The 14,599-nt window shown below is 40.3% G+C and overlaps 1 protein-coding gene across 1 annotated transcript; it reads right to left on the bottom strand.

Moving 5' to 3' along the window:
• Positions 1–5,857: 5,857 nt before the first annotated feature.
• SDF2L1 (stromal cell derived factor 2 like 1) lies at positions 5,858–12,086 on the bottom strand. The gene is made up of 3 exons (XM_033953557.1): positions 11,662–12,086; positions 9,774–9,970; positions 5,858–7,478 (listed from the first exon to the last, which is right to left on the bottom strand). Exons 1-3 carry the CDS (start codon positions 11,834–11,836, stop codon positions 7,194–7,196), a joined length of 657 nt encoding a protein of 218 aa, XP_033809448.1. The 5' UTR covers positions 11,837–12,086; the 3' UTR covers positions 5,858–7,193.
• Positions 12,087–14,599: the final 2,513 nt, after the last annotated feature.

Here is a 14,599-nt window from a genome sequence, read left to right as displayed (position 1 = left end):
TTTTTGGAGCATTTGTTCTAAATTACTTAATCCCTTATATATTTTTGTGTTAACCTATATGTGCGACACATCAGGCAGTGATTTTTCTAACGATCATTCAAACTCTTTCACTTCTTCAACCTATCCCGAGTTTGAATAATCTTAAGTTTAAAAAAAACCCCAAACAATGTAAAACCCTCATCAGAGCAACATTATCCCCTACAACTCCTAGATTCTGATAGAATGAATTTAATGACATTCCTATGCTCTAAGTCACATGATCAGCAATTGGGCAAGCAATCATTTTTCCAGTTACTAACGTGTGCTTCTTTAGAAATAATTAATAGTAGTAGTATTCCTCAAGAACAAGATTAAAGTTCACATTTCTGGAACTGTGTCAAGAGGGAGTGGTTTAGTGGGTAGCAGCATTTTTACTGCAAATATGGTTGTTTTGTCTACCTAAAACAAGGAATTATAAGATAGAATGGATACTTTGTTTATGCATAAATTCACACACAGAAGTCCATCGCTGTATGCAAAACACGCTTTGCCCCCTCTGTGGGCAATTTTGCAAGGGACTTTCATCCACTCAGATAATGTCTTGTGAAGGAGTTGCCAAATGGTTCGTGCAGTGGACTGAAACCCAGGTTCAGTTCCCAATGCAATTCCTCCCGTGACTCTGTGAAAGTCAATTAACCCTCTATTACCCTAAATATAAATTAAAGTACATGTATAAAATATGCAAATGGCTTTGATTGCAACCACAGAAAATCAGTATATCAAAACCAATCCCCTTTCCCTCTTATGTTTAAAATTTATTTTATTGAGCTAATCAAAAGCACCAAATTGAAGAACAGAACAAAATGCAAACAAGATCAACATTTTCCACAGATCTTCCCCACGAATAACCCCACCCCACCCCCCGGGTCCTCCTTCTTCCAGGTACAACATGACTGATAAAAACACAAAAGAAAATAGGCACACCAATTACAACAAGGTGGGACAGGAAACAAGATTCGACAGTTAAGCAATCGGCTACGAGCCAGAGGAGTCATGGTTGTCCAAAATGGTTCCCAAGTGCGCTGAAAGATGCAACCCGAGAGAGAAGAAAGGTCCATCACATCCCTCCGCTCCTACATCAGGAGAGTAATCATCCGACAGCGCCAAAGGGAGTAATCCGGAGCATCAGTCTCAATACATTTCAGGGCAACGAGAACAGTCCACTTAAGAAAAGCTGCAGCCCCCTTGTTCGAGGGAAGTAGTGAGGGACAGCTCCAAACAAAAACAAAGGGGAGCATTGAATGGTAATTGTTCACCCTTTCCGTCTTATAAAACTGGCCAGCAGTAATACATACCAGGTCTGACAATTTAAGTTCATGAACTTGCCACCGTGCACTTACATTGGCAACACTGCACAAACAGCTCAGTAAGGTTTCATAACTTTGGCATCAGTGTCTCACAGCTGTGTTCGTGTTGACATATTGCGTTCATTCTTGTATGTTTTTGTGTGCCGTTGTGAGAATGTCGGAGCTCGAATTAGAGCATCGAACAAAATGTTTAATCCATTTATACATTGCCGTTTTCTTCATGGCATTATCCCCATAAACTTGGACTAACATGTGCCTGATTTCACTTCCACTCTTGCCAAGTTTAACAAGAAATTTAACGTTCGTTTGTTGCTCTAATTCAAGCGCCGACGCTCTCACAATGGCACAAAAAGATGCAACAAGAATGAACGCCACTCAGCAAGACACCGCCACACGTCAACATGAACACAGCTTTGAGGCACTGATATACCAAGGTTATGAAACCTTACTGAGCTGTTTGTACAGTGTTGCCAATGGAAGTGCACGGTGGCAAGTTCATGAACTTAAATTGTCAGACCTGGTATGTATTACTTCTGGCCAGTTTTGGGAAAGGGGACTTGTTTTGATATACTGGTTTTCTGTGGTTACAATCAAAGCCATTTGCATATTTTATACAGGTACTTTATTTTATATTTAGGGTAATAGAGGGTTAATTGACTTGCCCAGAGTCACGGGAGGAACTGCATTGAACTCTCAGACTATTAGTTGTGACTGCATTTTATGAACTGCACATATACACTTTTATCAAGGTGCGGTAGGCGGTTAACGCGCAGAATACCGCGCGTTCAACCACCTGCTGCGTTAGTCGCTAACGCCTCCATTGACGCGGAGTTAGTTTTTAGGCTTGCTGCGAGGGTTAGCGCGGGATAAAATGTTCAATGCGCTAACCCCCCATAGCGCACCTTGATAAAAGGAGCCCTTACTCTTACCAGCCTATTGCTGAATATAATTACACTTACCTTTGAGCAGCTACCTACCTTCCCTTCAGTAAGTTTATAGAACAGACATAGATCACCTTTATAATATATTCAATACTTGCCTCTTATAATGGTTGAATGGTTGATTTTATACTTGCCTCTTATAATGGTATAATGGTTGATTTTATAAAATCATTCAACCATCAAATGTGGGAGAGCAGTGACAACTTATCACCACAGTAGTAGCAGCCCTTTCTTGGTTTAAAATCTTATCCGATGACTGCAAGTAAAATGGCATAGTTCACTTACAATTTCTCAGAGCCTTGTGGACACTGCATGGGAGAGACTATCTCTGGCCCTAAAAAGTTTAACATTTATCTCGCACTATAATACAATCATTGTGTTTAATTCTTTATAGATGACATTCAGCTTATTTCTGCAGTGACTCTACTTCTCCTGTTTCCTTTAGGCTTTTTGAAATGGCTTAAGCTAAATTCTTCAAGGACTGATGCCATACTTTTTTCTTTAAACCTCCCCCTCCCCCCAAATTTCATTCCATTGAATAACATTATCTCATGTCTCTAAAAGATTCAGTATGTATTCTTGGTTTCACCATTGAAAAGTCTCTTTACTTTGATTCCCACATATCTAATTTAAGAAATGTTGCTCTATCCTTGAGCATTTATATAGCCATTACTTGGCCAACCATCTCCAAGACCTTTACACCCTTGTCCTGTCCCACCCCCACGACTACTATAATTCTCTATAGTATAGCCTGATCTTAGAGCTACTCAATTTTGTTGTCTCCAATTGATTCAGAACTAATAAGCTTCTATATGGTAAGAAGAAATTTGGCAGTCCCCCACCTTCTAAAGGAAGAACGCCAACTTCCCAGGTCCTGTTAAGTTAAGATGAAAAGTCTGAATCCATATGCACCATACAGATGTTCCAGTGCATCTCATACCGCCTGATATTCATGCTTTTTATCCTGCCAGAAACAGCTCCTGGCCGGTTAAATAGCTTTTGGCTGGTTAATCATTAATATTCAGTGGGAGACAGCCAGCTATCTCTGATGAATTTTAGTATTTAGCTGGTTATAGTGCACGATAGCTGCTGATTTTAAGCACTGACTGGCCATGTTTAGTGGCCAAATCAGGTAATGCAAAGAGCTGGTCTATCTTTGGCTGTTATAACTTAAACGGCCATCACTTAAAAATCTATGGAGCTGGCTAAGTTTGAGCCAGCCAAAAATAGACTGGATATTTAATGCCAGTCATCAGAAACAGTCTGACCTTGAAGATCCAGGCTCAGTGTAAACTGCAGGAGTTAACCGGTCTCCCCTCCATGGCCTGAAAATTGGCTCTATAGCATTCAGCAGGAGAAGCTGATCTGTAATTTTCTCTTTGGTTATCAGTGATAATCTGCATCAGCCACTGGAGATTTGATGAAAACTAGGTAAACACTCCAGCACTTTCTAAAAAAAGAATGATGTATTAGGATAGACCAAAAAGTCCATTAATCCCTGTAGCCTACCTCAGGCAGTGGCTAATACCCAGCAGAATCCAAAAGATTACATCCATTCCTTACAGCATGCTGCTGGGAATGAGTATTTTCGTGGCTAGTAACTGTTTGAGCTTTTCTGGTACAAGCTTCTCCAAACTCCTTTTTAAAACCCCAACTATGCTGGCCATCTAATCTTCTGTAAAATTCAACTGATTTTATTTTCTCCAAGATATTTTAAATTTGCACTCAATATTTTCATGGTGCTCATCTCCCTTAAGCGTAGCTGACCTTATGTTTTAGCAGCATATTCATGGGACTCAGCAGAAACATGCTTGCTCCACTCAGATTTGAATATTGACAGCAAATCTCTGCACACCAATTGACCTGACAATTTTAAAATCTGGAAAAGCAGTGCCTCCCTGGAATGCTGAGCCCTGGGGCAGGGAATAAAACAGGGGAAACAAAACCACAAACTCAAATGTACAGGATATAGAGTGGAATTGTACTAATCAGAATGATGTCCACACAAAGAAATGTCCTTTGGCTCATCTGATGGTCCAAATAACTTTATTCATCCAGTAACTCAATGACTCAACATATACGTGTTTCGGCCAAACAGGCCTGCCTCAGGAGTCTTTAGAGTCTTCAAAATAATGTCAGGTGGTGAGATAGATAAATGTGTAGTCTCTCATGTAAACGTAAGAGCTTCTGTAGCAGTACTTTGAGCCAAAAGGCGTGCTGGGCGTTCTAGAACAAAAAAAACGCCTGACACGCCTTTTGGCTCCGAGTACTGCTACAGAAGCTCTTACGTTTACATGAAAGACATTTATCTATCACACCACCTGACATTATTTTGAAGACTCTAAAGACTCCTGAGGCAGGCCTGTTTGGCCGAAACATGTATATGTTGAGTCATTGAGTTACTGGATGAATAAAGTTATTTGGACCATCAGATGAGCCAAAGGACATTTCTTTGTGTGGACATCATTCTGATTAGTACAATTTCACTCTATATCCTAAGCCCTGGGGCAGGACAACTAGTCACAATTACAAAAAAACCAAAACAAACCACACAAGAACTTAGAACCAAAAAAAAGAACAGATAAATTTAACTTGTTAAAATACATTTAAACCCCAGCTTTGAGAAAGACAATTAGCAGCCTGTATTTACATAGCTAACAGCTATTGCTGACACACATTTTATTTTTTTCTCTTTAAAAACAAACAAAAAAAAAAAGCCAGGTACCCAACATGCTTTAAATATAAACAACTTACATATGAAAAACAAAAACCAGGAAGCACTGAGAAGCCAAATAAAAAGTACCTCCTGTTCCAGTTCTGGACCTGACTACAGTGGGAAAGCAGGCACTAGTGCATTTGCCTTGATCCTAGGCCTGAATAGCACAGAACCACTTGCAAGTGTGGCCTGTTTTGGTTCGAAGACAACCAAGGGCTCTTTTACACCATAGTTTTTGGTTGGGATGTTTTAAGACATCACGAACATTGCATTCAATAGCTGATTCAGTTGGAGTTGCAGTCCTTCACTATCTCTCTTTTTTACTAAGCTGTGTAGAGGTTTCTACCATGACATAGAATTCCAATGAGCGTAGAAGCATTTAGCATCCTGGGCAGTGGTAGAAACCTCTGCTGTGGCTTAGTTAAAAAAAAAAAAAAAAAAAAGTGGGGGGGGGGGGGGGGGAGGGTATGACAAATGCTTCTCCCTCAATAAGATATTTTAAAGAAGCGAAATCCCTGAATTTGAAACCTGCTTCTAACCTTTACTCTCTCTCTACCATGCTGAATTTTCCTGCAAAAAAAAAACCAAACAAACAAAAAAAAACCCCAAAAACACCCAATTTTTTTTTTTAATTTAATAAAAGTCCAGCTGTTCCTAATGAAGTCACTTTCTTCTGTAAAAGAGAAAACTAGTCACTGAACACATTTCACAAATTTTGTATAAGTAAACTAGCCATTATCACCTTAGGGAAAGTGCAAAAGTAGTTTGGTCTCCTAGGAATAGGTTTAAGTGTATAGAATGATTTCAGCCTCTTAACACGGCTGAGGAGGCACTAGACAAACAAACTAGAAAAAAAAAAGTATGGAAAATTTATTGTGTACTCAGCACAAACAGCAAACCTTAATTAACATGGAACAATGTGGTCACAGAGGTGATCTGAAAACCAACATCCCCAAATGATGTACAAACCAACCATGCCTTAGGTTTTGCAGTTAAAACAGTACATCAAAAGAAAAAAAAAAATTCAGCACGGGAGAGACAATATTCAGAACGCATTTGTGAAGATTTTTTGATACCATATAAGTAAAAGAAATATAAGTTCCTCCTGCAATCAGTTTTGGTTTGCAAGCACAGAACAGAAAAAACTATACACAAGCTGTTGTGGGAAACCAAGGACTAATATCTGATTGAAAAACACAGCTACTACAGGAGGTTCATTAAAAGGCATTTGGGCCCAGATACAGGAAAAAAAAACCCTCTCAAACTCCAGGAAAAATATCCAATAAGAAGCAGCACAATAAGAAGGGATTCTTAATTTGGATTTGATGCCTTATGGTCAGGTTGCAACACCCATTCATTCAAATCAAAAGCACCGTTTCTGTGCAGTGAAAACTCTATAATAAATAAAAGTTTTAAAAGATAAATGTTTCTCCTCCTATCAGACTCCAAATTAAATAATGACACTCAAGACATGCTTATCGACCATATGAAACTGGCAGAGCAGAAATTTGAGAAACGTTTGGTGCCATAGAAAAGAAGGAAAAACTGAATGTTTTCCCAAATGGGAAATGTTCAGGTGGCATATTACTCAATTTTCCTCCACCCTAGAAATAAAAAAACTGTTTACATCCAGCTGGCTCACATACACACACACACCCTCTTGTAGGCTGTAATTCATGGACTGAACTGCTGACTGCCCCAAAATTAAGTCAGCTACCAAAGCATTCTCAGCACCAGGCTCAGCAGGTGCCACCCAATGCCAGCTAAACTCTACATCCTAGGCACCAAACAGAAGACTCAATTCTGTTTCTTTTATTGGGTCCACACTAAGAACAAAAGATATAAACACAAAGATGCGACTAGTCAGTGAAGCTCTGCCCTCGCTCTATGTAACCAGGTGATAAACAAAAGGTATGAGAGCATTGCAACTTCAACAGGTCCTCAGTCTCTGCTCAGTCCAACATGTACTGTCAGAAAGGACTGTTTAACAGCTAAAAGGAGAACACTTATACTAGATCTTTACAAAAGAAAGTTTCCATAAAAGGTGTTTTGCTCATTGTCCTTGAGGTCACTGAAAACGAGCAGTTAAAGTGAAATGGTGACCCAGCTTTTGCAATCCAGTGCATGCTTCTCAGAACTGGAGGGGACTGGAAGCCGAGCCACCCTCATCCTTTAGGCAGAGACAGGCTCTCACAGCTCATCATGTTTACCAGCCCCTGGTTCTGTGCTTGGTTTGATGAAAACCCCCTCCGTCACTTTCCAGTAATTGTGAATGTTAGGGGTGGACATCCCATGAACTTCCCGCTGGCCTCTGATAGGGTGATTGTATTGCTCTCCTGTTATGGTCAAGAACACATCTGTTCCTATGTGTTTGAAACGTACTGCATCCTCCCGCTCCCAGTGTGTATCACTACACTGTACTGCCCATACATCCAGGTCATCTCCTTCACCATCATCACCAAAGGCGCTTACTTCCTGCCAAAGCAAATAAATAAGGGTGTTAGCAAGTGAGAAAGTGGTATGGTAGGCAGCGTATCCTACAGTCAGCAGCTTTTCTTATTCAAGAATTAAGGCAGAATAAACAAAACCAACCACATGAGGTTTGCCAGGAAAAGGAAAACCTTTCCAGTATTTTAAGAACAGTTAGCAAGAATATGTATGGTAGACAAGTAGATTTTACACCTTTTACAAAAGACTGAAAGCAAAGCCATGTTGAAGTGGATGGGGAAAAAAAAACGCTTAGTCTAGAAAGATCTTTGAGAAAGTTTTTGTGGGGCTTGAGAAGGTTGATATTGTCCTTTATAAAAGTAGTAAAAGAGAAGACTAATGATGATGGGAAAATTAACATATACTCTTCTGAAGGAAAAAGACTGGCAGTGCAGCTTGAGTGATGCAGATTACAAGGCTTGAGGCAGCATGGGTTTACTGAATAGAAATTATGTCTGAAAATGTGAGCGAGTGCTTTGATTGGGTGAACAGAGAATTTGACCAGGATGGACCCTGAATATAGTAGACTTGGGACATGAAAAACTTCACTAAAATTCATGTAGAAGGCTGAAATAAACAGAGCAATCTAGAGATTGGAACCTATGAAGATGTATGGCCTTAACCAGTTTCTAATCTAGTTCAAGAGAATAAGGAAGACAGAAAGGTAAAGAGTAAACTGCTTCATGGATTATCCCGGGGCTAGTTCTGCTCAATATTTTTATGATAGGGGAAGGATTATCTTTCTGTGGAGGTCACCCTTCAGGACATAGAAGGTAAGAGAAAATCATTGAAAGTTTGAGGAGTGGTTGAACAATTGGCAGCTAATTTTCAACATACAAAAAATGTGAAACTGAAGTGAATAGATTGTTGTAAGGTTATTGGTTAGGCATCACTATTGAGTACTGTGTCCAGTTCTGGAGGCCTTATCTTTGGAAGGATACATACAGCAAATAGTTCCCCCCCCCCCCATAGATTACCAAAATAGTTCCCCAAACTGACCAGGAATCTAAAGTGTGCATGATAATTCAATTACTTGAAAGGTATTAATGTACAAGAAAATAATCCAGTGGACAAGAAATTCTTGAACAAGAAGTCCTGATATGATGCTCCAAGCTACTGAACTCAAAATCATGGAGAAAGAGCTAATGCATTAAATGCCTCCTGGGGCATGCTGTAGAACTAAAATAGTAACGGATTTCAGGAAGATAGGGAATAAGCAAAGGATCACTGATTAAGGCCAAAAAAGTCAATGAGACAATAGATTCATAATCTAGTGCAGGCTTGTCCAAATTCAGTCCCAAAAGGGCTGCAAGCAGGCCAGGATTTTCTGAATATGCATGAGTGTGATCTGCATAAAATGAATGTAGTAGATATGCAGATCTCTCTCATGCATATCCAGAAAACCCTGGCCGGTTTGCAGCCCTTGAGGACTGAACTTGGACAACTGATTAAATAAATATTGGGGTTGCCAGAATGAACTGCAAATTGAGTTAGGAGTCTTAATAGAAATGTAGGCAATTATATAGCCAGTTGTATCTGAGAGGCTGCAATGACAGATTTAACTAGCAGTTGTTCAGCCCAGTAATAACTAGAGGTCCTCCTAATGGACATACAAATGCTAACATAGCCAGACTTGCCTGGAAGATTACACAGGGATCTAAACTCACTACAACAGAAGCTATTTGGCTTAGCTGCACTTGACTGGGTTGGTGCAGCATGCTGATGGCAGGAGTATTATGCGGAAGGGCCAAGTAGACAGAGGTCATGTTCAGGCAACATCTATGCTACCAACACAGTAGCTAATCAAATTATTCCTAAATTGTATGATTACACATGAGGTATAAGGGGGCTGAATGTGAATGAAACAAAGGCATCTCACACTTTACTCTTGGGTAGTGGGACTTGCAAAGAAGAAAGACAATACATACTCGTCTTGCTCAAGGAGAGAGATCTTGCAAGCAGCCATGACCTATGATTGATAGCTGGGATAAATCTTTAGCAATGGGAACAAGAATTAAACAGACTAATTGGATCACAAGACCTTTTTTTTTTTTTTTGCTATTACATCACAACATATGGAACAGTATTTTACGAACTCCAGGGTCTATATACTGTATATCTAATATGCACTGTTAGTCAGATCCCAGTTATCCTAATGGGGCCTATTTATTAATGTATTACAGTTTCACAAACATGCTCAGTTGTTTTTATGCTACTGAAGAGTAAATCAAGTCTTATTTTTAACATAAAGCATACAGGAATGGCAGAAGCGGCCAGCAGTACCTGGTTGTTGGAGAGAGGAGAGGAGAAGTGGTGAGTGTGCAAGTTCTTGCCAGTATTAACATGGGTAAGCCTCACAGCTTGCCCACACTTGATAGGTGCTCCTCTCATACAAGCGCCATCTGTTTTTCCACGTATCCTCCAGTAGCTATTGGCATCATCTGAGACTTCAATGCCAGTTACAGACTGTTGCCCACTCCCTTTGGTAAATTTAAAATCAAGCAAAACATTGTGAAACTACATATATTTTATATTTAAGTTAGAAAAAGCCACTACATACACCTTATTACTGCTCCTTGTGACCCTTTAAATGTGGCTGTGTAACTACAAAAAGGCGGTATAGAAGTCCCTATTCCTTATCCTTTTCTAAAACACCTACAGGAGCGCAAGTGCATTTGCCAGCAGGCACAGAAGGAGCAGACACTACAAATAAACACTGAACCTAACAGCTTCCATTTGCCACTCCATTGTACAAACATACATTAAGTGTCAATTAAGCAAGGCTGCAAATTTTAACTTGATTTCATTTTGAAGGTGTGAAAACTATATGGCAGTAAGAAGAATGACTACCTTATGCCATTGTGTAAAAAGCTAAGCATGCTTTGAGCTGGTGTATAGCCTGACAGATATTTTCCTCATATACATGCGTGTTCCCCATTTTACAAACGGAATACATGTAAATTCCTAAATTGTCTACTCTACATGGCATGCTCTCTGCATATAAATGGCTTTTTCTAACATCTATATTTGCATGTGTATCTGATATATATGTATAATTTTTATTTATTTACTTACGTGTGATATGTTTCTAAAAATAAGGGCTAAATTATTCCAAGTCCTATATTTAAAGTTTCTGACATTATGGTTTAACTAACTGACACCAACAAAACAACCCTAGCGCAAAAAAAAAAATGTACTGGGTAAATAGTGGCAAAACCCTGCTTCCCCTAGCATTCTTTCTCTCCCCTCTCCTATTGCCTGCCTTGGATCCTTGATCTGGGTAATTGTCTTACTCTGGTGCTAGATAGCTTTCCAATGGCAAGCTAAACCCCTTTCACCTCTCCAGACCTTTTTCTCATCTCCCCACTTCAATTTTTTTACTTCAATAGGTCATAGGACAGTTATAGCATAACCATAATAAAAGACTCAAGTTACTGGGCACAGGGCAGTCCAAATCAGAGTAATAATAAAATGCCAGGGGTAGCAGCGCTCACTTCTACTCACACTCATCATTCTTAGCTCTATCCTTTTCAAACCTTCACTTCTCTAACTCCCGATCACTTCCTGGAACCCGAGTTGTGTAGAAGGGGTACAAGTGGATCAATTTTTCACTGCATCAATATTTACAAAGAGTAGGGGACACTGGATGAAGTTAGAGTAATACTTTTAAAACCAATAGGAGAAAATATTTTTTCACCGAGAACAGTTAAGTTCTGGAATGCGTTGCCAGAGAATGTGGTGAGAGAAGTTAATGTAGCTGGTTTAAAAAAACAAAAAAAAGGGGGGGGGGTTGGGTAAGTTCCTGCAGGAAAAGTCCATAGTCTGCTGTTGAGACAGACATGGGGGTGAGGGGAGAGCCACTGCTTGCCCTAGACCGGTAGCATGGAATGCCGCTACTATGAGTCTTTTGCCAGGTACTTGTGACTTACATTTGCCTCCGTGAAGACGGGATACTGGGCTGTTCTGACCCAGTGAGCCTATTCTTATACTCATTCAGGTCGCTCCCTCACCGCTCATATCTATTTCCCCTTGTTTTATTCTCACTGCATTAGATTTATTAACTGCCTTTGTGAAGAGATCACATATTTATGCAGCACTTTACACACTTCAGTATTGCCCCTTTCAGCGCCTCTCCCCTCCCCCAGCTTTAGGCCAGGCTCCCGCCGCTCACCGGATCCGTACTTGACGTCGTGCGAGTGCAGCCGGACATTGTGGCGCGTGTTGAGCAGTTTCACCACAGAACCGCAGGTCACATACTCCAGGTCAGTGTCCCCGGCGACCCGCAGCCAACAGCACAATAACCCCAAAAGCGGCACTACCGGCCAGAATCTACCCGCTAGCCGCATCGCTTTCCCGGCCTCTACTCACAACCCACACCTTCGCCCACGCACTTCCTACAACATGGCCTGAGACCAATCAGGAGCCGACAGCAGGATGTCGGCACGACCAATCATCACAGGCAGCGCAACACGAGGAGCCATGCGATTGGTCGCTCATCGAGGAAGCCACGCTCACAGCTCAACAAACCCAATCAGCCGGCGCCGGCAGGGACCTTGATTTGTTGTACAGAAAAGGGACACGAAAGGCGATATTATTGGACTACGGTGGTGTAGCTTGAGATCTTAGCAGCCAATGAGAATTGCCTTCAGAGGCCGCGTTATTTGAAGATGTACACCGGAAGCAGAAAGCACAGTTTTAAGAAGCATTCTGGGAAATGGGGGGAAATGCTGCCCTTTTCTAGGCAAACGAGTCTAGTCTATTAACTCAACATCCTGTCTCCGTTAGATGCGAAAGAATAGATCCATTCACTTAGTTCACTTCCAGGAATTAGCAGTAGCTTTCTGACGGTTGCTTAGCTAATGATTATGTATGCATAGGAGCCAACTCCGGGGGTATGACAGTATGAGCACCCCCAATATTGAACAAACTCCATAGCATTATCCAGGGTCAGGGAGAAGTAATTTCCATTGGGTTTAGCACCCTCAATAATTTTGAAAAGTTGGCTCTTATATATGTATGGACATCTAGGATGTTCAAACCTTTTTTTAAGTCTAGCTGTGATGCCTTGACCACATCCATTGTCACCAGTGCCTTAGTAATTATCGCTGATCAATGCTATAGTTATCACTGTCATATCTTTAGCATACTTCGCTTCACAAACAGGGCAAGCAGGATCATTTTCGTAACATGACCGTAGAACAACAGGCAAAGTACTTACTGTCACCATCATTACACAGTTACTAGCAGCTCTATCTTGTTGAACTGCCCAAGGACACCTGAAGGAGGGGGGGTTAGCGTATGAAAAGGGGCTACATATGCTGCTTTTGTTATTGATCTGTAGAGTGGCTACACCTGTATTCTATGCAGTTCTGGTCACCCTTTCTCAAAAAAGATATGATGAAACTACGCTCATTCCACTACCTTCTAGTCCATCACTGCAGATCGAATTCTCAAGCAAATTTTTGGGCATCATTATTGATTCTACACTTTTCTTTAATGATCATCTCAACTCTCTGGTTAAAAAAAAAAAGTTTTTTTAGTCTTCACATGCTGAGGAAAGTGAGATCTTGCTTCCGCCAACATTTTGCTGTCCTTGTACAATCAATCATTCTTTCCAGACTGGACTATTGTAATTCCATCTATCTAAGTCTAACCAAGAAAAATCCTCAAAGACTTCAGTGGATCCAGAACACTGTGGCTAGGTTGATCTTTGCAAAAAGTGAATTTGATCATGTTTCCCCGCTTCTGTCAAAACTGTACTAGCTTCCCGTGATTTCTAGGATTCGCTTTAAATGTACCTGCCTAATTTTCAAGATCCTACATGGCATTCTTCCTCCCCTAATCCCACTATCCTGAAATTCTTCGAGACCTGACACTACCAGATCCACCCACATACTCAAACTATCTTTCCCCTCGTTAAAAGGTGTCATGTATGCAGGTAAATTAGGGAAATCACTTTCTTCAAATTCACTGAGGTTTGGAATAACTTCTTGCCCCACTACGGAACCTCAGCTCATTCCAATTATTCCGAAAGCATCTGAAAACTTGGCTTTTCTCCAAAACGTAAAGTTATCTATTTAAAATGTAAAGCTTGCTATCCTCTTCATAACCTCTAATTTCTTATGTCCTTCCCTCATTTATTTGAATTACCTGTAAACCGTGTTGAGCTCTATATTTATGGAGATGATGCGGTATACAAACTTAAGGTTTAGTTTAGTTTAGAAACTAGAAAAAGTTTTGAGAAGGGCAATAAAAATAAAGGGAATGGAACCAATTCCCTAGGAGGAAAGGCTAAAGTGGTTAAAGCTCTACTGCTTCAAAAAGAAATGATTAAGAACATGTATTAGAAGTATTTAGAATCATGAATGGGAAGATTTTACTTCCAAGTACTATAATATTAAGAGTAGGGGACACTTGAAAATAACTGGTAGCAGATTTAAAAAAAAAAAAATAAAAAAAAATCAAGAAAGTAATTTGCACTCGGCCATTAAGCTGTGGAATGTGTTGGAGGATGTCCTAAGTTAATAGCATAGAAAGTTTCTAGAAGACAAATCTAAAAATGATTAACCCATTAATTATGCTAGTGCAATAGGTGTGTCATTCTGGATGGATGTGTAGTATAACCAAGCAGAAGGAATCCACTCCACTTTAGCTTTTAAATCCCTCCTCCTTCATTAGAGCTATGCTGCCCTCTTCTGCATGCTAGCTGGAAAGAGTCTTTCAGATCTGCTCTGTATATTTCCTTAGGTCGCAGCTACAGTTCAGCGGCTGTTAGATATTCAGGCCATAGAGTTTGTACCGCCTGAAGATTTGCCCAAGAAAGGCTCAGACAATTGAAGATCCATCCTGGATCTTACAAGTGCTGTGTTTTCACATGGAGACATAGAAACATGATGGCAGAAAAAGGCCAAATAACCAATCTAATCTGTCCATCCGCAGTAAACATTATGTTCTCTCTCAGAGATCCCAAGTGCCTAGCCCAGGGGTCTGCAACCTTTAAGACATAAAGAGCCACTTGGACCCGTTTTCGAAAAGAAAAAAAAAACTTGGAGCCGCAAAACCATTATAAAACAAATCTAACACTGCATATATTGTTTCTTATCTTAATG

Source organism: Geotrypetes seraphini, chromosome 8, assembly GCF_902459505.1.
Source record: "Geotrypetes seraphini chromosome 8, aGeoSer1.1, whole genome shotgun sequence".
Taxonomy (NCBI): domain Eukaryota; kingdom Metazoa; phylum Chordata; class Amphibia; order Gymnophiona; family Dermophiidae; genus Geotrypetes; species Geotrypetes seraphini.
The sequence above is the reverse complement of the archived record's forward strand: the minus strand, read 5'-3'. Positions and strand labels throughout refer to the sequence as shown.